This window comes from Sorghum bicolor, chromosome 2 (assembly GCF_000003195.3).
Source record: "Sorghum bicolor cultivar BTx623 chromosome 2, Sorghum_bicolor_NCBIv3, whole genome shotgun sequence".
NCBI classification, from domain to species: domain Eukaryota; kingdom Viridiplantae; phylum Streptophyta; class Magnoliopsida; order Poales; family Poaceae; genus Sorghum; species Sorghum bicolor.
The window spans coordinates 2,583,134-2,606,920 of NC_012871.2; the positions used below are offsets into that span (position 1 = coordinate 2,583,134).

The 23,787-nt window shown below is 45.7% G+C and overlaps 6 protein-coding genes across 6 annotated transcripts; 4 read left to right on the plus strand and 2 right to left on the minus strand.

Moving 5' to 3' along the window:
* On the plus strand, positions 9,598–9,984 carry LOC8079903 (alpha-amylase inhibitor 4-like). The gene has a single exon (XM_002459277.2). It carries the CDS (start codon positions 9,598–9,600, stop codon positions 9,982–9,984), a length of 387 nt encoding a protein of 128 aa, XP_002459322.2.
* LOC8086384 (alpha-amylase inhibitor 5-like) lies at positions 12,608–13,178 on the plus strand. Its single transcript, XM_002459278.2, has one exon. The coding sequence runs from the start codon at positions 12,664–12,666 to the stop codon at positions 13,105–13,107; it is 444 nt and encodes a 147-aa protein (XP_002459323.1). The 5' UTR covers positions 12,608–12,663; the 3' UTR covers positions 13,108–13,178.
* Positions 14,903–16,372, minus strand: LOC8086385 (BTB/POZ and MATH domain-containing protein 1). The gene has a single exon (XM_002461385.1). The coding sequence runs from the start codon at positions 16,370–16,372 to the stop codon at positions 14,903–14,905; it is 1,470 nt and encodes a 489-aa protein (XP_002461430.1).
* LOC8079904 (BTB/POZ and MATH domain-containing protein 3) lies at positions 16,371–17,535 on the plus strand. Its single transcript, XM_002459279.2, has 2 exons — positions 16,371–16,396; positions 16,827–17,535. Exons 1-2 carry the CDS (start codon positions 16,371–16,373, stop codon positions 17,533–17,535), a joined length of 735 nt encoding a protein of 244 aa, XP_002459324.2.
* LOC8086386 (transcription termination factor MTERF2, chloroplastic) lies at positions 18,686–22,312 on the plus strand. The gene is made up of 6 exons (XM_002459280.2): positions 18,686–19,248; positions 19,431–19,836; positions 20,261–20,476; positions 20,677–20,784; positions 21,500–21,774; positions 21,886–22,312. The coding sequence occupies exons 1-6, from the start codon at positions 18,710–18,712 to the stop codon at positions 22,148–22,150; spliced, it is 1,809 nt and encodes a 602-aa protein (XP_002459325.1). The 5' UTR covers positions 18,686–18,709; the 3' UTR covers positions 22,151–22,312.
* LOC8086387 (protein app1) lies at positions 22,318–23,106 on the minus strand. Its single transcript, XM_002461386.2, has one exon. It carries the CDS (start codon positions 23,013–23,015, stop codon positions 22,527–22,529), a length of 489 nt encoding a protein of 162 aa, XP_002461431.1. The 5' UTR covers positions 23,016–23,106; the 3' UTR covers positions 22,318–22,526.

A 23,787-nucleotide genomic window follows, 5' to 3' on the forward strand; every position in this document is an offset into this window, starting at 1 on the left:
GTCGCCGCCGCCTTCTCCTTGGCCTCCAAGATCTCGACGAGTTCCTTCACAAGAGAGGGGCAGCTCCTCGCCAGATGCTCGACGTCGTCGGTCGCCGCCATTACCGCCCTCGCGTTCTCCCCGGACGCGATGAACTCGAGGCACCTGTTCTTGAGCTCCCAGCACTGGTGGCGCTCCGCCAGCGCCAGCATCGGCAGCACCGTGTCCACGCCGACGACGTTGTTGCGCCTGCAAAGCTGAGTCTCGGCGAGCGACTTGAGGCCCCGGAGGCCGTACCGGTCCGCGGCCCTGAGCAGGTCCTGGACCAGCACGGCCGCGGCGGCCGCCGCCTCTTCCTCCCGCCGTGCGCCGCCGCGGCCGGCGCCTCTGGTCACGGGCACCAGCACCGCCGGCGGCGGGAGCGAGTCGGTGTACACGTAGTGCAGCAGGGCCTCGAACGTGTCCGGGTGCATGTCCCAGATGCGCACGTAGCCCGTCGCCTCCTCCTTGGCCGCGCCGAAGAACTGCTCCCGGAACACCGGCGACCGGGCGGCGAGCACCAGCTTGTGCGCGGTGAACACCTTACCGCCCACCTCGAACTCCACGTCCGCGCCGACGGCGCCGTCCGTCGTCGTCGTCGTCGTCGTCTCCAGGAGGCGGGCAAGGGCCGCGGGCAGGTCGGACATGGACCGCAGCCACGGCAGTGCCCTTAAGACCGGCGGTGCCGGTGGAGGCGACCTGCTGCCGCCGCCGCTAATTTGTCGCGGCGGCGCTGGCCTCCGGCGGACTGGTGGCTTCGTCGCTGACGTCGGGGCGGGGGGTTTCGTTGTCGACACCGGCATGGCAAAACGCGCGCGGCCACCGATGCGATGGAGATGGCAATTTTTTTTCTTCTTTTATTGGAGAAGAGGTGGCTGGAGGATTTGTTTCCGCTCGAATCAAGCGTGATCTGTTTCAGACGTAGTATCAGGAGGAGGAGTACGACCGTACGAGAGGGCAGATTTGTAAATTTTTAACAGGACTTGAAACAGATTTATTGTTTACCATATATTCTAGGGGAACCGTGTTTTTCTGATATATTTCCTCCCGTGATTTATGTTCCTCAATTTTTACTGTGAATCTGGACGCGCTTATTATATCCAGGCGCCGGCAAAATATTTGGTCTGCCTCTGCCCTGCGACTGCGATAGATCGAACGGCCATGTCGCGGCCGCCCAGTCGTTGCTAGTTGTTAGTTAGGGTAGTTAAGAGCAAGTAGCGGTCTGAGTGTTGATAGTTATCTAGTTATTGTAGCAAAGTTAATAAAAAAAAAGAGTGGCTCATCCTACTCTTAACTGGGCTTGTACGACGCAACTAATTGGCGAACGAACCGTCAAACTAAATCAAGCGAACGATTTTTCAATCAATTAAACTTTCTATTTTAGAAAAAAATCTCACTTCTTTCCTTTTTAGAAAATACTCATCCCGTGCATCCATCCGCATTGCCTCTCTCGCTTCGTTCTCTTTCTCTAGCTATGATGTCAGCACTAACATAACCCACAAAAGCAAAATATTTTTTAAAAATGCTATAACTTAAAAACAGTGTGTCCATTTTTAATTTTGTCTGCACCAGTGTGTTCTACACGATGCGACGAATAAAACTAGACCCACTTAGATATGTTTCAAAGAATTTTGTTCTACAAATAACTTATATATACTAAGTTATATATAATTTAGAACATATAACTTAGAACACACCATTTACATGTAATAGCTTATGAGTACCAAATAATTAGATATAACTTAGAATATATGTAAGTGGGATCCTTTTTTGTTTGTCTCGTCGCGAGGAATACAATGGTGCAGATGGGGTGAAAGTTGGATAAACCATTTGGAAGTTATAGCAATTTAAAATGAATGATTTGCATTTTTTAATAATGTCAGTGCGACGTCAGCGGAGTGGAAGATGCCGACGGGATCGTTCGCTGGATTAGTTTCTAATGAACGTTTACTAGAATGGAACTGGGCTTGTATAGTTCACTCTAAAAACCAAGAACTTTACAAGATTCCCTGTCGAATCATAGAGCATCTCCATGAGATTAGCCAAAAACATTAGCCAAATTTACTGATTTAGCTACTCTTTAAAATAGATTTGACAAAAAAAATATTAGAGTACTCCAACAGACTCTGTGAAGGATGGCTAGTGAGGTTGGCTATCCAAAAGTAGAGAGCGAATACTGTAGGATGGAGAGCTACTAAATTTGAAGAGTCATTTACAGAGTCTGTTAGAAATATTTTTCCTTCAACAATAGCTAAATTTACCTTTAGAAAATGATTTAGCTAATCTCTTGGAGATGCTCTTACTGCACATGCATGGAGCATTAAATATAGATGAAAACAAAAACTAATTGTACAGTTTGTCTATAAATCACGAGATAAATCTTTTAAGTCTAGTTACTCAATGATTGGACAATGTTTGTCAAATAAAAATCAAAATGCTATTCCTTTCCAAAAAAAAATCAAAGTGCTACAATGTCAAAATCTCAATTTTTTTTGAATCTAAATAAGGCCTCAGTTAGAGTATCTCCAAGAGATTATCTAAACTAATTATCTAAATTTAGACATTTAGCTATTTTGTATAACGAGTTTTACTTGAAAAAACTAGACTACTACAGCAGATTATCTAAATTAAGACTCTCTATATTTAAAGTCCTGCCACGTCACATCTCCCCCTTGATCTCCCGTCTTTTTTTTTTGGCCTTGTTTAGTTCCAAAAAATTTTGCAAAATTTTTCAGATTCTTCGTCACATCGAATTTTTAGACGTATGTATAGAGTATTAAATATAGATGAAAATAAAAACTAATTGCACAGTTTGGTCGAAATTGACGAGACGAATCTTTTAAGCCTAGCTAGTCTATAATTGGACAATATTTGTCAAATACAAACGAAAATGGTACTATTGCTATTTTGTAAATTTTTTTGAAAGTAAACAAGGCCTTTATCGCAGTGACTACGTCATCTAAAGCCCGATCTGCTAGCCAGCCAGAACACTCGGGCAAGGGCCCCGCACGGCGGCAACGCGCAGGCAACAGGCTGGTCGTGGCGGCGGATGGCCATAGCAACATCGCTGTTGGCTAGGCATCACACGGCAACCTGCACATATGATTGCAGCCATTACTGTTAAGAGGTGCCAGACCACGAGGTCGCGGCGAACATTGGAGGAAGGTTTGTTCCAGAATCGGTGGGCTCGAGACGTCGTGGGTGCCCCAACCACGCAAGTGCTATGCCAGTACTTGCAAATCTGGAGGCTGCTCGGCGATGTCGTTTTGGAACCCCTTCAGCCTGAGCCTGATCGCTTCGTCTGGAAGTGGTCTGCGGATGGGAATTACTCGGCTTCATCGACCTATCGCGCCTTCTTCGTAGGGTCCACTTCGTTGCCTGGGGCTGCAGAGCTATGGAAGACAAAAGCCCCTGGGAAGGTCAAATTCTTCTTTTGGTTGGCTCTTCATCGTCGTCTTTGGACAGCGGAACGTCGGAGGCGGCACGGGCTTCAGGATCACGGTGAATGCATACGGTGCGGTCAGGAGCCAGAAACAGCATCACATCTGTTTCTGGGATGTGTGTTTGCAAGAGAAATTTGGTTCAAGCTACTGCATCCGATTGGATGGGTCTCCCTAATGCCGCAACAAGAAGAGATTTTGGCCGATTGGTGGCTTCGGCTCCCGGGTGAGGCAAGGCCAGTGTTCGACTCCATCCTGCTGCTGGCCTGTTGGAATCTCTGGAAAGAAAGAAATAATAGAACCTTCCGTGATTCGTCGTCTACCGCCCAGGATTTGTTCCTTGCAATCGTCGCTGAGGGGGAGTTGTGGGTTCAGGCGGGGTTTAAGTCCCTGAATGCTGCTTGCTGCACTTGGTCGCATTTCTTTCCAGCGTTGTAAATTTGTAATAACAAACTCTTGCTTCAAGTAGCTAGGGGGCGTCGGCAGTGCTTGAGGGCTCCTCGCCCACTTCGGCCAGGCGTTTGTAACTGTTTTCCTTTCCTCCGCTTAATGAAATACGAGCTCATCGATCGAGAAAAAAAAAGACATCTTGCGCCGCCGGTGATTGGTTGGGGAACCGATGCAAGGGCCATGGCAGAGGAAGCTGAAGGCGTGCTTTCCCTAGGAACATGTGCAGGTGCTATGGCGGAGGAATCTGATGCGTGCGTCGCTTGTGCGCGGAAAGAAGGCATCTCCCGCGCGGGAAAGCTTCGCGGGCACGCGCAGAAGCCGAATAGCGAGCGGCGCAGGATATCCATCTTTGGATGGCAAAATTTCCGGGATCGAGAGTTTTCCAATTTGAAGACTCATCTAGACAATTTGTTGAAAGCTGTTGTTTCATCATATTAGCCAAATTTACATTTAAAGAATGATTTACATACTCTATGGTTTTTGGCCTAGTTTTCATTAAAAAAAAACGGGCGGAACACTTATCCTTTTCTTTCTTTCTTTGTTTCTCTATCTAACAATAGAAATCGCGACAAAAAAATTTAGCGTCTTTTTTTTTTTTAAAAAAAATATCCCTAGTGACAGCATCCAGGTGCGTCAAGTCTGACCTGATCATCGCCGGCGGCCGCTCCTGGCGCATCGCCTTCTACTCCAACGGCAGGCTCGTCGGCACCACCGCATCCATGTCCCTCGCTCTTCCACTTGGCTCCTGATGATGGACGACGACAACACAACAGCCGACGAGGACAACACAACGGCCGGCGTCTGTCCCAGCATATCGTGAAGGCGGCCCGGTCGCCGCCTCGCCGGCGGTTTGCAAGGAGGAATTTTTGGGTTTGGCGAAGGAGAGGAGGGGCACCACCAGCTTTGTGCGCATCCCCGACATGCACCAGGAGGCGTTCGATCGAGGCTCTGCTGCAATACGTCTACGACACCGACATGTCGCCGCCGGAGATTGCCATGAACTCGTCGGAACATGGGCGCCGTGCTAGCCGAGGATTTGCTTTGCCGCTGCGGATCGATATGTGACCTGAAAGATGTGAAGATGCTGGCTGAGAACACAAGCTGTGCAATCATGTCGGTGTGGGCACAGCCTTGCCGATGTTGGCACTGGCGGAGCGCTACCAGTTCTGCATGCTAGCTTAATTAAGAAGATATGCCTAGGGTTCATTGGTTCTTGCAGGAAACACAAGGCCGGTCATGGCGACCAGTGAGTGACATCGAGATTCCAGCGAGAAGTAGCTCATCTGTTGTCAAGGACGTAAAATCCACGACATTTTGGATGCAAAGGATCGAGGCAAAGAGGAGGCGTCTCATCAACGTTTGTATTTTCGCTTTCCGTTTCATCTTGCCATTCTTATTGTTTTCTGTTTGTTACAACTTACAGAACAGTAGATGCCGGCCTTTTTCTATTGATAAACTATGGAGGCTTATTACGGCTGACCTGAACATTGTGTTAAATCATACTATATGCATAATTTTGTGATGCTTGGTTGGTCATTTTCATCGCCAAATTAAGGTTAAGAGAAGATAATTCCATATTTTGGTGTTGGGTTAAAGTTTATTTTGCCCAGGGTATGTGCCCTGACTCTCTCACGCATTGGATTCGCTTTGAGAAGTGTGCAAACACACATCTCAATACAGTTTTGCATTGAGATATGTGTTTGCACACTTCTTAAAGTGAATTTAATGAGTGGGAGAGTGAGAGCATGTGTCCTTAAGGATAAAAAAACTGCTTCCAGCCATAACAAATAAACTATACTTTTTTTAAATACTAGTTTCATGTCTGTGTATTGCAACGGGAGTAGAAGTGTAAAACATTAGACCGGCCAGCACAATGTGATAAAGAATGACAATACATTGCGCCTGTACGTTTACTGTAAGGACAGTAAAACATTATACCAGCACAATATAATAAAGCGTGACAATACATTGCTACGGGCATTAAACGTTTCTCAATGAATATTTTTAGACAGCTCAAATCATGGCACAGATACCAGACTAAAGGCCTCTGTGGAATTCCTGCTTCCTGCGTTTCCATGTGAAAATGAACTGGTTTCTCTGAAATTCCTGCTCAATTTCTATAAAATTACTGTATTCCATAGCTATTTTTCTTAGAAACAAAAGGACATGATTGAGGAGCAAATTGTCTAGCTTGTTCGACTAATCTATGAGCACCTCATTTTAGTAGCAGAATATGAAGGAAAATATATGTTTAAATAATTCAGAGGTGTGCCCAGTAACAGAAACAAGATCACAACAACAGGCAGGCCAAAACAACATGATTGCAAGTTAACAATAGATTCTTAGACTGCTAACAAGTTTGCGATTTCAATACATCATAAGAAATCTGGCCAAACGTACGTGCAGGCCCTCAGAACACAGTAGAGTAGCTTGTCATAACTCTTCAATACAAGTATCTGTACCCTCGTTTGACAAAGAAATGAACAAATAATAGTGGACTTGCAGACTACACAACCTAAACTTTTTTTTGCTTTTTTTATATGAAGTCATATAGAAATCTAGCAATAGAGCTGGATATGTTCATAGTAATAAGTTTCACCTTACTTGAAATACTATAACTTAAAGAACATTGTAACGAATCCTTCAGAACACATTATTTATTCATCTCTTAGTTGATCTTGTATTCTTGTGTAATTATACCAAAAGCTGTGCTTTAGGAATTTGAAGGTCCAGACTTTCTGATGAGCCCTTGATAAACCTCTTTCATTGTTGGCCGTGCTTGAGGAGAAGCTTGCAAACAAGCCCGTGCTATCTTAGCTAGTTCAATCACATTATTCTCCTCTATTTCTGTTGGCGGGAAAAGGCTTTGGTCGAGATTTTCCTTGACTAGCATATGATCCTCTATATGACATTAGAGTACGTCTCCTGGATGTTTTCCCCCAATAGCACCTCCAGCACAATCACACCAAAGATATAAACATCGCACTACTCTGTCACCACAGAGTATGACATCTCTATTCCAAAGAAAATCAGAGTATCAGTAGCTAGGCTTATTTCTTCCAAAAAGACTAGTTGTTTTTAGTGGTTGACAGAAAAGACATACCTGGAGCTATGTACCCATATGTTCCTGCTAAGGCACTCCAATTACTCCAATTTGATGAATCAGGCCATAGAATTCTCACAGTGCCTTTGTGCTTACAATTGTCAAACCTTTACTAAGATTTCAATTTCAGAGTGAAACCTTGTTTCATCATCAGTCTCCTCGTCTGCTGGGCGAAGCTTCTTCACGGCTACTAGATGTCCGAGTTGTGCTTTGTACACTGAGCCATATCCTCCCGTTCCAATGATATCATCAAATTTCATGTCGCTGAAATTTCCAGTTGCCCTGACCATATCATCAAATGCTAGTTTTCCATCAAAGTTCCATACGGAGAACACTTCTCTTATTTCAACAGCAACCTTTTCTTGTTGTTTTCCCTTTTCGTAGAAGAGCATAACAGTGGCAACAATTGTAAGAGCAATAACTGCACATACTGGAACAAAAACTGCAACCATCAGAGAATGGAATTTTTCTTTCCCCTTGTGATGATCTGGTGTTGCTGGAGGAAATGGTGCAAGCTAGTTTGTGAGATTGCCACACAGACCTTTATTATGGACAAACCAATCTATTGACACGTTTTGTAGATGCAGCGGTCCTTCCAAGTTGTTATAAGAGACATCTACAGTTCTCAGACTAACCATAATTGCAAAAAGGCCCGGAGCTTTGCGCTTTAAGAAGAAGACCACTCATACAGATTGAGAAAACCCCCGAACCATAATTGCAAAAAGCTCCAGAGCTTTGCGCTTTAAGAAGAAGACCACTCATACATGTTGAAAAAACCCCCGAACCTCGTACGGCATAAATTTCCCCCAAGGGGGTTCGATCCCCGGCCAGCAGAGTGCCGCATACAGCATAAATTGCCCCCAAGGGGGTTCTCGATCCCCGGCCAGTAGGGTGCTACAGGAGTGCTAGACCAATCGGACTAGCTTCCGTTGGCAGAGATGGGATAGGTAGATAAGAGAAAAGAAATATATATGATTGGACAGAAGATTATTCTGAAACTATTTAGTGGGAAGATAGTTTTTATGTATAGTGTCTACATAGATTAATAGACACAGAAATTTAAGTGTAGTTAACTAGCATTGGGATTTCCCTTAGGCAAGGGAACCAACCAGTAAAGTGTATATATTCTAGTAACATAATGCATACCAACCAAGAAGAAACACAAATTGCATGATATCCCCAAATTCTGTTCCAATAAACTTCACTTTATCCAGCTAGATCGAAAGAGAAAAAGAAAGACCGAAGAACCGTATCTTAGCCATGGATCGACAAATGACAATGAAAAAGTTGATCTTGAGTGGCTGTAAAGCTTTACCATGATGGCAATTAATTGCAGAACACAAAGTTACATTACACACATCCAAATTCTGTTACAGAGGCTCACACATCACAGCTAGCTTAGGCCTTGTTTACTTCGGATTTTTTTTGCAAAATTGCTACAGTAACTCTTTTGTTTGTATGTGACAAATATTGTCCAACCATAAACTAACTAGGCCAAAAGATTCGTCTCATAAATTTCGACCAAACTGTACAATTACTTTTTATTTTCATCTATATTTAATACTCAATGCATGTGTCTAAAAATTCGATGTGACGGAAAATCTTGAAAATTTTTGGGTTTTGGGGTGGAAGTAAACAAGGCCTTACAACAAAACTACAACAATTCATCACACAGTACGTATGCAATGGTTTTTTTTTGAGTAAACAGGAGGGGCAAGGCCCCTACTGAAAATGAATTAAACCCAGAAAGAGTTCGAGTACAAAAACAGAGAAGGATTAGAGAAAGAGGACAAGGCTAGCCTAGGAAACAAAAAAAGAAACAAAGAAAAGACTCCACAGGATTAGAAGAAACCAGGCTATGTGAGATTTGCAATCCATTGATCTAAGCTATTTGAGATGCTGTGTTTCACCCTGTACTTGAGTAGACCTATTTCTCTTCTGAAGTCTTCTTTGGAATTCAGAATAAGCGGATTGATCTGCCTGAAGATTAAGTCGTTTCTAGCTTTCCAGATCACCCAACACATCAGAATTATGATCTCCATGAAGAAAGATACTGATAGCTGGTTCCTGAAACTCTGAAGAACTTGGAACGCTTCTAGATCATTGGGTACTTGGACATTTATCCATGCCCAACACTGAGTAGCAAAGGGGCATTGCAAAAGAAGGTGCATCAATGTTTCCTCCATTCTGCTGTTGCAGAGGACACGGCTATAGTCCTCTAGATTCATATTTTTCCTTCTCAAAAGTTCCCTTGTGCTGATTCTATCCTTTAAGACTAACCAGAAGAACACTTTATGTTTGCAAGGCACGACAGGATAAAGCAAACAGAAAAGCACATAATACATGAATTGCCAGCTTTGCTTCTCTATATCTCTTGCTATATATACAGGAGTAGGTACGTACCTACACAATACGTACGTACGCTTGTACACTAAAAGTGCTGCGTCAGGAAATAAATAGTCGTAGCAAAAATATGGTGTGCGGCAATCATCTCCTCCTCCTCCTCTCCGCCGCCGGCGTCCTGCTCTCCGTTCTCGCGGCCTGCACCGCCACCAGCGCAGCGACCCGACGGCGTGCGCTCCAGGGATGGCCATCCCGATCCCGCCCGTGCCAAGCTGCCGTATCTACGCGGTCAGCCGGACCTGCGGACTCGGCGGGCCCTACGGTCCCGTCGCTGATCCCTCGCCGGTGCTCAAGGAGAGGTGCTGCCAGGAGCTCGCCGCAGTGCCGTCGCGGTGCCGGTGCGACGCTCTGTACTACATGATGGACACCGAGTTCGGCCGCCTGCAGGATTTCAGGGGCTGCACCAGGGAGATGCAGAGGGACTTGGCTCGCCGCCTGACGAGGGCGGAGGAGTGCAACCTGCCGACGGTCGACGGCGGCATGTGCCACTCGCTCGCTAGCTCTAGGCCCGGCATATATAGAATTACTTTCCACAAACTGACCATGAAAGCGCCGTCGTCTCATGTGTAGTAGTTCATATCATGTATACCGAGAATAACTAGCGTTTCATGCGGATGCATCTTGGAATGATCTGTGTATCATATCTGTATGTGTTAGAAGATTTGGGCTGGCCCAAATAAGATTCTCACTCACACATGCATAATATATATGGTGGGGAACTTTAATCCTATATTGCTATTGCTACTTTAGGAGAAGTAAGGCCAACTTAAAAAGTTAAGTTGTCTTTATCGAGTTGAAGTTATGAGGGAGAGAAAAAGGAAGAAAAACACGTACTCGCTCGCCTCATCAGCGTGGCCAAGGCAATGGGCATGGGCGCGCGACATGTGTGTGACAGTGTGAATGGTCTAGCAAAATTTCACGCCTTGTGCTTGCGGGTGAGCTACTTTCTTTTGCTAATCTATAATTTTGCATACATGAAGAAAAATGCACTGGCTTATTTTGGCGAGCAATTATTCTTGCATTAATGGTGATTGCTCAAGCTGATTAACGGCAGGTCAATTGTGTTAGTGCTGTGATTGAGCAGCTAATTACTTTCCTTAGCCGCGACCCGTGTGTATATAATGGGACGAGACGTCGTTCTCAGAATACAGAGAACTCATCTCTTCCCTTTACCACTGTGTTGCGCTGCCGTCATCTTCTCCATCCCGACGTCGATGTGATATTGGCACCGGGAGAGCAGGTCTCTGAAGCCTGGCGTATCAGGTTTTTGGGAAGCGCCGTCGCGACTACTCGCTGGACGTCTTCTTCCTTGTACGCCGTGTTCGCCGATCTCCATCGACGATCTACTTCATCTAATTTTGCACTATTTAGCGCTGACAATCCCACTGTAAGAATGTCTATTCTTTCTTTGTTATTCGTTCTTTTGTTCCTACTGTCATTAATACTAAAGAGTTCAACTTTTTCTCAGATCGTAGTGCTAGTGATAAATCATTTATCTCTGATACATACTGTTGTTCTTTTGTCGGAATTAAATTATGCGTCACTAAATTGCTATTATTATTTCCAACAGTATATACGTACTGCGCCACTAGTACATAGAGGTACTATACAGGCGGTTCGCAACTCCTTTTTACATGCGGATTGATGAACCGCCTGCGCTGGTGGCCTGTGAAAATAAACTTTTTCACAAACGGGTAACTGAGAACCGCTTTCACAGGCGTTTTTTTAGTCGGGCAAGCCGATTTCTTTCCATAGGCGTTGTTTAATTAAAACTGCCTGTAAAAATTATATTCCGTTGCCAGCGTAGTGCTTCTTTGTACTAGTGCGGTACTTTGTGGGAACTGTGCACTGGATGAACAATAAATATAAGCTTGATCATGCATGTTGCTTATTATTCTTGATTAATTCTAGATCAAGTGATGATGGGATTCTCTGTCTGCATCCCGGGCCCTAATGTATATATGTATGATCATTTACTACGTTGATGATCGGCGGTGAATATAAATGAGGCACCAAGATGATGTTCAATTCTTAGAACAATTATCAACTCCTCGAGATTCTCTGCACCCAACGCAAAACAAGTGACATTGGGCTGGAATATATATATCTATCTGTTCTTCCCCTGCACCGTGCATCATCGATGGTCGTGAATGATCCAGTGACACACTACTCAAATGGTTCCCAACAATTACCTCTAAAGGACTGTGTGAGGTAACATCATCTTGTAAATATTAATAAACAGTAACTTGATGAATTATGGATTTCATACTGAGGCCTTGTTTAGTTCACCCCGAAAACCAAAAACTTTTCAAGATTTTCCGTCACATCAAATCTTGGAGCATATGCATGAAGTATTAGATATAGACGAAAATAAAAACTAATTACACAGTTTGCCTGTAAATCACGAGATGAATCTTTTGAGCCTAGTTAATCTATGATTGGATAAAATTTGTCAAATAAAAATGAAAATGCTACAGTGCCGAAATCTAAATTTTTTTTCGAAACTAAACAAGGCCCGAATTCAATGATGATGAAAGTGAAGTTCCTAAAACCCATAGGCCGGTTTGCAGCTGTAAAGCTTTCCATGGTAACAAGGAAGATACTAGTTTTGCAAGACACCGCCAGAATTCAATCGCAGCAAATAAAGCTCCAGTTCCTCTTACGTGTGGTGCAACTCCAATTTAGTTCCACAAGCAAGATTACATGCATTAAGCAAAAAAGTACATACATCTACGTCGATTTTATACGCCAGCTTGCTTCTCTAACTTTGTGTGAGAGCTTGTAAACATGCAGTCTGCTGTGTCATGCTCTCGCCTTCTCCATCTCTGGAGAGAAGAACCCAAGAGTAAAGCTCCTTTGAGTGTAGATCACGTGCGTGATTTCACACACATTCTGCGGATGAAAGTTAAGTTGCTAAAATCCAATTTGGCTGTAAAGGTTTTCAATGATGGCAAGCAGAACACTAATGCATGGCTGCAGGACACCCCAAATTCTGTCTCAACAAATAAAGCTTAACTGAGTCATACAAGTTTGGTGTCATGCATGCATTCTGCTAGATTCAGTTCCACCAGATGCCAAGACTCCAATTCAAATTAGCAAAAAGTACATACAAAATTAGCATGTCACGTCGTCACCTGCCTGCAGGTTGCTTCTAGCTCTCTTAGTTAATTAGTTTATATAAAGTGCATATCTTCCCAAGCCTGCTGCATCTTTACTCAAAGAAAGTTGAAAACACACGGAGGAGCAGGAATGGCGTCCACCACCAGGTCCAGCTACATCATCCTCCTCTCGGCGGCGGCGGTTCTGCTGTCCGTCGTCGGCGGCGCCATGGCTGCCAGGACTAACTGGTGCGAGCCAGGACTGGTCATCCCGCTGAACCCTCTCCCGAGCTGCCGCACGTACCTGGTTCGCCGGACCTGCGGCCTCGGCCGCGGCCCCTTCGTCCCCCTGCCGGTGCTCAAGGGGAGGTGCTGCACGGAGCTGGAGAAGATCGTGCCCTACTGCCGGTGCGGTGCGCTGAGGATCATGATGGACGGCATGCCGGGCGGCGGCGAGGACACGCCGCCATGCTCTTGGGGCGGGCAGCTTGAGCTCGCACCGACCCTCGTGTCGGAGGCGGAGTGCAACCTGATGACCATCCATGGCCGGCCCTTCTGCTACGCGCTCGGAGCTGAAGGAACGACGACCGATTAGATTGCCGGAAATTATGTACATTATGCCGGTGATGTGCACTGAAATACTGAATAATAAAGGGAACAAGCTATATATGGTCTTTTTATTTTCTTTAATTTGAAAGTGATCCAGGTGTGTTGAGAAAAAAAATGGATGTTTGGTTGTCCTCAGTGGTGGAGAAGGATTTGATCATTCATGATTAAAACTGATTTAATTACCAGCTAAACATTGTGAAGAAAAGTCAAAACATTTTATATTTTATAATGGATGAAGTAACATTTATATGAACTTCAAGGACCATAAGACTGTCTTCTTGTTCTCTCTATACCTCGCTGGTTGCTGCGTTTGCACAAATCAGAAGATATGCACCACTACTAAGAGCAAGTATTATGGTGGGCTGTAAGCTGGCTAAATACTGATGTGGAGGAGAGAATGGAGGAGAGAGGAGAAGACAGCCAGCTTAGACACAAAAACCAAGAAACTTTGTGAGAGAGATAAGTGGGCCATGTATTAATAGTGAATACCTAACTATTGTATGGGTGGACTGCAAGAAGGCTGTAAGAAACCTTACAGCCAGCAAGTGGACTGTATTATTAAACTTGCTCTAAAAACATATTGGGAGACAGGCCCTATGAATTAATAGGGGCGGGCACAAATTTTTGAAGAAGGACAAATCATTCTAGGAGAAGACACCAAATAAAAGACAGTCTAAAAAATCTATTAAAAGGTTCGCCTCTAAAAATGAGAACCATTTTAAGAGACGGGCCTTTAACCTAATTGTACTTTCGTATACAAATACAACACTACTCTCTCCGTTCTAAATTATAAATTATTTCAAGAATATTGAAGAGTTAAAATATTTTCAAATTTGACTAAAATTATAGAGAAAAATACTAAGATTTGTAATATAAAGTGAGTATACTGTGAAAATATAATTAAGAAAGAATCTAATGATATTTAGTTGGTATTATAATAATTATTATTTTATTATATAAATTTGATCAAATTTAAGATTATTTGACTCTCTAAGATTCTTAGAATAACTTACAATTTGGAATGGAAGAAGTATCCCCCAACACCCTCTCTCTCTTTTCTCTGAGCCAAATTTGTGCAGGAGGGATTGGTTTTACGTCCGGTGCGTCGCTTGTGGGCTACGAACTGATACGTCATCTTAGGACTTTAGAAGCCTCCCCTGCCGCAATCCTAAATTATCTTAATTGCCTAAAATCATCAAGAAAAATACCTAAACTAGGGATCAAAACTGGAAATAGATTCCAAATTATCTGATATCCATATATCTACTAAAATTTATAATATAAATATCCGTATATTCGTATCTACTAAAAATACCTAATGCGATGGCATGAACCTAGTACTTAAAAAAAGGTATGGTTATCTTTCAGAGCCACGAGGACACGCAAAACCAAGGAGGAGGCCGCCGAGTGGGTGGCTGCAGGGTTTCGAGACTTGACGATATTCAACTTTGTCTAGAGCGTCGTCTCTTTATTCTACCCTTCTCTCTTAGGAGCACAGCTTCTTACCTAGAAAGTACAACCAAACAAGCTCCGCCGTGGTAGCCGGCGCCCTTTGTAATTTGTGTTGCCTGTCGTGCCATTGGTATTTCGCCATTTGGCTTGGGGAGATGTAACTTTTAAAACTCTCTTCTTCTTAATGAGGCACGTGCAGCGCACGTTTTCGAAAGAAAAAAAACCTTAATTTGTTGATGAAAAATAACCAAACAGGCATCACAAAATTAAGCCTAGCATGCTTTAACACAATGTTCAGGTCAGCCGTAATAAGCCACTGATATAGTTTCTCAAGAAAAAATGGCAAACAATAAGAATGGCAAGATGAAACTGAAAGCAAAAATACAGAAATTGATGAGACGCCTCCTCCTTTCCTCCCTTGCATCCAAAATCTCGGTGATTACATCCTTGATGACAGACGGGCTGCTCCTCGCTAGAATCTCGAGGTCATTGGTCGCCATGACCACCAACCTTGTGTTCCCACAAGAACTGATGAACCCTAGACACATCTTCTTAAGCTTGCAGCACTGGTAGTGCTCCGCTAGCGCCAACAATGGCAAGACCGTGCTCACGCCGACATGATTGCACATCTTCTGCTCAGTCAGCAGCTTCAGATCTTTCAGCTCATATCGATCCGCGGCGGCAAGCAAACCCTCAGCTAGCACCACGCCTTCTTCCAGCGAGGCCATGGCCATGGCCATCTCCGGCGGCAACGTGTCGGTGTACACGTAGTGCAGCAGAGCCTCGAACGCCTCTGGACTCATGTCGGGCATGATGCGCACGTAGCTGGTGTCCTCCTCCTTCGCTGGTCCGAAGAGTTCCTCCATGAAAACCGGCGATCGGGCGGCGAGCACGGACTTGTGCGCAGCGAACACCTTGCCCTGCACCTCCAGTTCCACGTCTGCCCCTTCCTTTGTCGCTAGGAGGCGGCCAAGGTCGGCCGGCAGCCCAGAGAGCGGCGGCGCCCTGGGCCTCTGTCTCGCCGGGAAAGATGCTGGCGATCCACTCACCCCTGCGACGACTTGTTCTGGTCGGACAGACGGTGGCGGCGGCGCACTCGACATTGCGGCAGATGGTGCCGGCGGCGAGGCAGATTCCGGCGACGGCGGTGCTGCTGTCACCACCGGTGGTTTCGGTGAGGCAGCCGGCGCCGGCGGCGGCACCGTCGGCGTCGGCGGTGGCGCTCGCACTACAGATGGTTTCGGCGAGGCAGGTGACGGCGGCGGCGCCTGCACGACTGATGGATCCGGCCGGACGGAGCGCGACATCTGGACGGCGGCCCGTTTACTGCCGGCGGGAAAGACGGTGAGGCGGCACTGGATCGCGAAGCGATCTCTCTTGAAAAGCGCCGTCTTCTCGAAGTCGTCGCGCGAGACGAAGCGCTCGAAGCCGTGCGCGTTGCTCCGCCTGCTGAAGGCGGCCGTGGCGACCGTGCCAGACATGAAAACCGGCGACCTGTCGTCGTACACCTCGTGCATCATGAACCTGAACTTCACGTGGACGACGTCCCCGTCGGCTGCGGCGGCGGTGGCAGTTCTGGCGCCTTTGGCGTTGTCGTTGTCGTCGTCGTCGTCGAGCAGGAGGAAGAGGGACATGGATGCGGTGGTGCCGGCGAGCCTGCCGTTGGGGAAGAAGGCGATGCGCCAGGAGTGACCGCCAGCTTTGGAACTGTCGGACTTGACGTAGCTGCCGTTGCCCAGCTTGTTGGCCTCCGCGCAGGAGCCGATTTTCATCGTCATGTGATTCTTGAAGTACTCCATGTACGGCGCCGGCGACGTGGAAAGGTAGAAGTAAGATTAATTTCCAGGGCTGGGCTGGCGACCGAAACGATAAGAAATACTTATATATATGCAACGGTGGAGGCAGATTTTATCGTGCGTGCGATCACATTTTTTTTTCTAAAAAAATATGTTTTCTTTTAATTTCTGGAAGCTACGAAATTTTGTTGTATATATATGGAGAGAAATAGATCAGCGATGCCGCGCAAAGTCTTGGGCCGGCATCTGGAGTGCCTATCTAGTTGGGAGATAAAACGTGTTGGCTTAGGAGACGGCCCTTTTCAAGAGCGATCGAGTCAAATAAATTTTCCATATATATATACATAAATCTTCCAAAACCTTGTAATCTGCATCTATCGTGTGTTTAGCAACAAATTAAAAGAACAAAAATCCGGCGATATGTCGCCGTTACCGCCGGTCAGCTACGTGCCCTTAGATGCGAGCGGCGCCACCGCCACGGAGGAGGCGGAGGAGGAGGCGGTGGAGGTCTCGGTGTCCACACTGTCGCCGCCACGGCGGTCGCCACCGGTCACCACATGCTGAAAGTCCAGGGCTACTCGAGGCTCAAGGCGACGCACGGCGAGAACGGCAGCTACATCGAGTCCTCTGCGTTCGAGGTCGGAGGTCACACCTGGAGGATCGTATGCTACCTCAACGGCAACACCAAGGAGGACGCCGCCGGCTTCGTCTCGCTGTACCTGAAGAACCTCTGCAATGACTCCGTCGTCGTCCTCGCCGAGTACGAGTTGGCTCTGGTGCGTCACCAAGGCACGCCGCCGGCGACGGCGTACGGTCACCAACAAGGCACGCTGATCAAGAAGTCGGAGGGCCTGCGCACCTTTGGCGGCGACAACTGCGGCTGGGGTCACCGGAAGTTCATCAGCGTGAAGGAGCTGGAGCGGTCCAGGTTCCTCAAGGACGACTGCTTCGCCGTCCGGTGCACGGTCACCGTCGTCGAGGAGCGGACCACCGTGGAGGAGAAGGTCGTCGTGCCGGCGCACGACATGGCGAGGCTGGGCCTGGGGATGCTCTGCGAGTGCGACGACGACCTGTGCAAGCGCGATCATGCCTGCAGGCCTGCCGAGACTAATTTCTTGGAGAAATTTGCCAACTTCTGCTATTCCATCTGCCGTGGCCCCGTTTGAATAATCCAGTGAAATTTAGTTATTTATTTATCACCTGAAATTCCAATTTTACTAGTCCACCAATGTGAAAGTGTGTGATATTATCTTGTGCGAACATTATTATGTGCTAGTAGTTCTCAATGTTAAATGCTTTAGAGACCGCTTACATAATTTTGTGCAAAAGTTGAGCCACTATTTTGTTTTCTTTTATCATGAAGTTTTTCGATAAATCCGATAGTCCTGTTTATCAGTTTATTTTTGATACGGATAAAGTGAACTTGATGTCTTTTTATATCAATAATATCAGGGCTTGGACTTGCTATTGCTATCGTTGATTTCTTGGAAGTGTTTCGCCGGATCCCTAATGCCCAATAACCTCGCTTGATGTATCTCTCTCCATATGACCCAGGTGGGAGACCTTGGAAGGTTTAGCTCTTCAATAGGTGTGGTGAAGATGGCACCACTGGCGTGTCTAGGGTTCACTTTTTAGGAGAATATCGATAAAAGGTTAGGACGAGAGCCTAAATGTCAAGCCTTGTGGGTGTTTTTCCTCCAGAACGAGAGCCTAAATGTCATACCTTTTGTGCGTGTTGTTTCCTTCTTGGCATCTTTTGGTGTCACTTCTTGTCCAATTATCTTCATCCTATAACATAAGAGACTGACTATATGCATGTGGATATGTACTTATGAGATGCATATCCATGCGCATTCCCTCGTATTTTAAGATAGAGGCAGTGTGAAAACTAACCTTGTTTTTAGTCTGGTGACCAAGAATCATTGACGTGACTTCTTTGAAGGTGTCATGGACTATATTTTTTTGCACCGTGTATTCCTAGAAATACCCATAAATCATGTCTTTTTTTCTAAAACACTACGACACACTTGCTTTGATTCTCTCTTAATAATGACGTCTTGATATTAGCGAAAAAGAACCCTATTGGATGTAATTGTGTCCTTGCTTGATAGTGATTGGATTTACTCATAAACATGAAGTGGACTACACTACACACTTGCCACCAAATCTCTTATATAACACAGAATTATCAAGATAAAAATCCAGAGAATGTTTGAAATGTTCACGTTTTTTCACACGCCCAAAGGCAGTCAATTAAAAAAAACGGGTAAAAAAATAAATAAAGAGAGGATGGATAGGACATTGGAGGTACGCTCCACCTCAGTCACACACTCCACTCCAATGGCCGCCGCTCTCCCGCACTCCCACCTCCGCCTCCCGCTCCACACCCCAAGTCCCACCTCCCGCCGTCGCCCCCGCCTTCGCCTGCCCTCCGTCGTCGCCGTCTCGCGCCTTCAGAACCCCACCACCACAACCCACCCAGTCCTGCCACCCCCGGCTCCGCCCCCCTCCGCGGCGCTCCTCGCCGCCGAGGGCGCCTCCCTCGCGCCGCGCCGGGAGCCCCGCTTCCCGGGCTCGGTCTCCTCTCCAACAAGCTCCGCCTCCGCCGGCCTCTCCGAGGCGGAGGACGCCGTCGTGCGCCGCGCCCTCCAGGTGCGCCGCGCCGTCGCCGCCGAGGCGCTCGTGGCCGCGCTCGGCGGCGGGAAGGTCGGCGGTCTGACTTACGTCAAGAACCTCATGTCGCGGATGGGCCCGTTCGTGGACCGCGTCGTCGTCGAGGCCGCCGCGATGCGGCGGGACCGTCCCGACCTCGCCCACATGTCCTTCAACGCCCGGGCAAAGGCGTACATCCTGGAGTCCGGCCTCGTCGAGCTAGTCAAGTAAATGTCGCAGCTTTGCTTCTTTCATCTATTTCTTCCTTCGAAGAACTACTGTTCAGTATGCATAAGAATTGAGATTACCATTGCAATTTGCAAGTCATAAAAATGCAGTTTTTGTAGTTTAGCCATGTAGTTCCCTAAGACCCCAATTAGCATTGAGATTGTTACATTGCATACTTCAGGTGGTTCAAGCACAATTCAATGACATATCCCCAAATCGCAAAAGTCGTTTGCGCATGTTCTGGCGATTTGGGGAAAGTTAGGAGGATGATAAAGTGGCTAAGGTCCATTTATGTAAAAGGAGACTTTTTGGGGCGCGTCCTTGCAAATGGTGGATCCTTCTTGAACCGAAGTTTTGAAGAACTGGAAGAGATTATCGGCTATTTGGAAAGCCATGGTGTCAGGAGAGATTGGATTGGTTATGTGGTCAGCAGATGTCCACAGCTGCTGAGCTTGCCAATGGATGAGTTGGAGACACGGGTCAGGTTTTATACGGATTTGGGAATGGACGAGAAGGACTTTGGCACAATGGTCTATGATTATCCAAGAGTTCTTGGATTTTTAAGCCTGGAAGAGATGAACAGTAAGGTGTTTGCTTGCATTTAGTTCAGTTCTGTGATATTTTTGCTGCTCATTGCATATGTGTAGATGCACCTTTCCTTTTCTGTATTTTATTTACTGCCACTTGCTATGGGCAAGCAAGAGTCTATTTGATATTCAGAATGGTTTAAGATTGAGTTGGATCTGTCCAATAATAAAAGAGAGAGGGCTCAACAAAAATAATGTCCTGATCTACTTCCTCCCTTTTAGTATAGTGTTAATATCCTGATTGGTGCAGATCTCAAGTTTAGAGTGCCATATGATATTACCCATTTAATGGAACTGAGGAGGAACTTGTTAAAATTGCATTCATTGTACGTAAAGTTACTGATATATTTTAAGTACTGTTTTCAGTTCTTGAGTCTTGACATCTATTTTTCTAGTCGCTAACGAAAAGCATTCTTTGTCACAGGTTCAATATTTGAAAGAATTTGGTTTAAGCACTGAAGAACTTGGGAGGTTACTGGCTTTCAAGCCACAGCTCATGGCCTGTAGCATTGAAGAAAGGTGGAAACCTCTTGTGAAATACCTGTATCACCTTAACATTACAAGGGATGGCATGAAACGAATGTTGATGGTCCAACCAACAATATTCTGTCTTGATTTGGAGACAGTGATTGTACCAAAGGTAATCTCTTAATTGCTTTGACACTCTTCACACACTTCAATTCGTGTAGATGTTATGATTTTTATTAAGCTGCTCTTTAAAATATCATGACTTTTAAACATGTTAAACTGTCCAATAGGACTAAGTGTTTCCGTATTTCTGTTCTACTGGGATTTTGCTCTGATGTACTGAAATCTGCTATACAAACATCTAAATTTTAGGTACAATTTCTAATGGATATTGGTGTGAGGAGTGATGCAATCGGCAATGTGCTTGTGAAGTTCCCTCCTGTATTAACGTATAGCCTGTACAAGAAAATACGCCCAGTGGTTTGTTCTTATATCTCATTATTATTCTTTCAGTTTCAGTAAGTATTGTTACATTTTGTTTGGAGTTTATTGCATCAGTTTTTTATACTACCAGTTTTGATAGGAAGTTAGTGTACATAATGTAGGGACTTCTGTCAATTGGCTGTTGGGACAGTATAGGTAGCAACTAAGTAGTCTCAGAAAGCTACATTCTATCAAAGGCACTAAACTCATATAACTGGAGTTTTGTATGACCAAACCTTTGACAACACAGCGTGTTGGTACTTACATACAGTACTTCTTAATATTGGTTTACCATGATGAACTAACACCCAGCAGTTACTTTGTGCATAGCTGTTAGGTATAAAATGTTTGAACCTAATATGTGTCTTGCATCAATGATGCATTAACTTAAATTAAACATCAACAACTGTCCTAGTGCCTTGTTTAGAAGTGCTGGTGTTGTGGTGTATAACAAGGGACATAATTCTATCCAAGTGGACCTGATACAAACCTTGCAGCAATGACGTGCACTACTTGAAATTGAACAACCAAAGTTAGTAACAGTGAAGTAGAATTAGATAACTGTCCTAGTGTTTTGTTTGGATATGTTAGTGTTGTGACTGACAACAAGGGATGAAATTCACCGTGGCTCAGTGTATAATTTCAATTTTTAAAAACTTCTACTTATTCCTTATATGCTACTCCATCTGTCTCACACGTGTGTAAATCATAGGTTATATTCCTGCTGACGAAAGGTGGAGTAAAACAGGATGACATCGGAAAGGTTATTGCCTTGGATCCACAGCTCTTGGGCTGTAGTATTGCCCATAAGCTAGAAGTTAGTGTCAAGTACTTCCGGTCACTGGGCATCTACCACTTTGTGCTGGGTCAGATGATTGCCGACTTCCCAACACTTCTCAGATACAATGTGGATATCCTGAGACCAAAATACCAGTACTTGAGGCGTGTAATGGTGCGGCCACTGAAGGACCTCATTGAATTTCCTCGGTGAGTTTGGAGCTCATGTTTGCTTCTAACATGAAAAGACTGGTAGCCTAGTTGACTTTTGTCATTGTTGTGAGCCTCACCCCCTAATGCCTGCCACTGCATGGTTTCCAGGTTCTTCAGTTACTCCCTGGAGGACAGGATAGAGCCTCGACACCAAACTTTGGTGGCGAACAGGATCAACATGAAGCTGCGGTACATGCTGACTGGCTCTGACGAAGAGTTTGCACAGAGGGTGCGAGAGGCTGTCGAGAGGAGAGCGAGATTTGAAGCTAGAAAGGCTTGTCCGGAGACATTTTCAGGTTCTTCAGAGACATCCAGGGAAACAGAAGGTACAGTAGCACCAGCATGCCAAGATAGCATAGATGTGGTGGATTAGATAGATGAACGCAGGTAGTTCTGCAAAAACAAGCACAGCACAGCTTCCTTACCTTGTACCTGTACATGTTGTTCTGAAGGAAAGAAAAATGAAACATATTTTACTGTGGGTAAGAATGTGAAAATGCTAATGTTGTGACCCACGACGAATTAATAACGAAGATGGAATTGTAGACATGCTATCATCAATCGAAATTAAGATCATACATATATGAGTGAATACATACATAAATACATAATTGACCAAATAAAGTATGTAAAACTTTACACAAAAATATGGGGAAAGGTGTGCACAACAGAACAAAGCAAGTGCAGAACGGAGCAGAGCACACAACTGCAGAAGCAGAGAGGCTTGGGTGCAAGACAGTAAAACTCTCTTAGGCCTTTGGAGGTGGCGCGAGGAATGGCATTGTTGGCACGCCAGGGATGGAGGAGGGCGTCGGCGGCAGCGTCACCTTGGGGATGGAAGGCACCGACGGCATCGGTGGCAGTGTTGTCAACTTAGGCACGACGGCGGCGGGAACGGGTGGCAGCGCGGCGGCGTTCGGCATGGCAGGCACCGCGGGGACGGAAGGCACCGCAGGCATTGGTGGCAGCGTCACCGCGGGCACTGCTGGCATGGACGGTACGGTGACCGCAGGAACGGCAGGCATTGGTGGCATGGTGACCACGGGCACGGTGGGGATCGCTGGCACCGTCGTCGGCTTCGGCAGAGCCGGGATGCCTGGCACGGCAGCAGCTGGTGCCGCGGCAGGCGCCGTGGCGTCGGCGAGCAGGCGAGCCGCATGGCAAGTGCCGCTGTTGCCTAGGACTAGCATGAGCGCCACGACGAGGGCCACTGCAGGGAGGCTCGAGGTGGATGCCATTGGTGGCTCAAGAGCTACTGGTGCACAGCAGTTTGCTGCTGCAATTTCGATTGTCTTTGTGAATTGCGATGCAAGAAGAGACGAGAGATGGTTAGCGATTTATAGCTGTTGGAGGCCCTGTGATCGAAAAGAAAAAAAAAACTTGGAGTAGTTCATCGTCCGACAAGCGACAATGGTCGTCGACGTGCCATCACCTGACATTGGTACGTTGTTGGCCTTCCCGAGCCGTTTCAAGATGCTTTTGTTTCGTTTGGTGAGACGACGGATCATCGAGGTGGATGACGTTGCGTGTCCATGTGACCATGTATATATATTTCTTCCAGAGTTAGGTCACCATCTGGCCGAAGCTGGATCGTCTTGCATGGTTTAGGTTCAGGTTCAGCAGCTCACCTTCTTGGCTAATCTTGTTCAGCTGTTCCTGAAATGGGGCAGGGACGTGCTATAATCTGAAACAGAAATTCAGTCTGGCCTGGGAAGCACTTCCTTGAAAGCGACATTTAGCGCTCCATTTCAATGAAAACAGTACTATTGATGGGTCTTAATTTAAGTATTAGAATTCTTTGGCTACTCCCAGAATTACCGGAATTCGATTGGAACTTCGCTGAATTTTTTTGAGAGACTTCAGCATAAAGATTAAATTTCCAAAATTTTATATCTGAAAAAAATATTGAGGAGAAGAAAATATATAATAAACAATAGAAAGTATGAGTCTAGAGTTATATAATATAAAATAAATGTATTGCGTTCAAAAAAAATATAAAATAAATGTATT

Bases quoted from the DNA above. Each gene is read 5' to 3' on its own strand.
- LOC8086385 (XM_002461385.1), bottom strand. From the start codon at position 16,372: ATGGAGTACTTCAAGAATCACATGACGATGAAAATCGGCTCCTGCGCG.
- LOC8086387 (XM_002461386.2), bottom strand. From the start codon at position 23,015: ATGGCATCCACCTCGAGCCTCCCTGCAGTGGCCCTCGTCGTGGCGCTC.
- LOC8086384 (XM_002459278.2), top strand. From the start codon at position 12,664: ATGGCGTCCACCACCAGGTCCAGCTACATCATCCTCCTCTCGGCGGCG.
- LOC8079904 (XM_002459279.2), top strand. From the start codon at position 16,371: ATGTACGGCGCCGGCGACGTGGAAAG. The intron at 16,397-16,826 runs GTAGAAGTAAGA...ACGTGCCCTTAG, and splicing joins GGCGCCGGCGACGTGGAAAG to ATGCGAGCGGCGCCACCGCC.
- LOC8079903 (XM_002459277.2), top strand. From the start codon at position 9,598: ATGGCCATCCCGATCCCGCCCGTGCCAAGCTGCCGTATCTACGCGGTC.
- LOC8086386 (XM_002459280.2), top strand. From the start codon at position 18,710: ATGGCCGCCGCTCTCCCGCACTCCCACCTCCGCCTCCCGCTCCACACC. The intron at 19,837-20,260 runs GTGTTTGCTTGC...TCTTTGTCACAG, and splicing joins TGGAAGAGATGAACAGTAAG to GTTCAATATTTGAAAGAATT. The intron at 21,775-21,885 runs GTGAGTTTGGAG...CATGGTTTCCAG, and splicing joins GACCTCATTGAATTTCCTCG to GTTCTTCAGTTACTCCCTGG.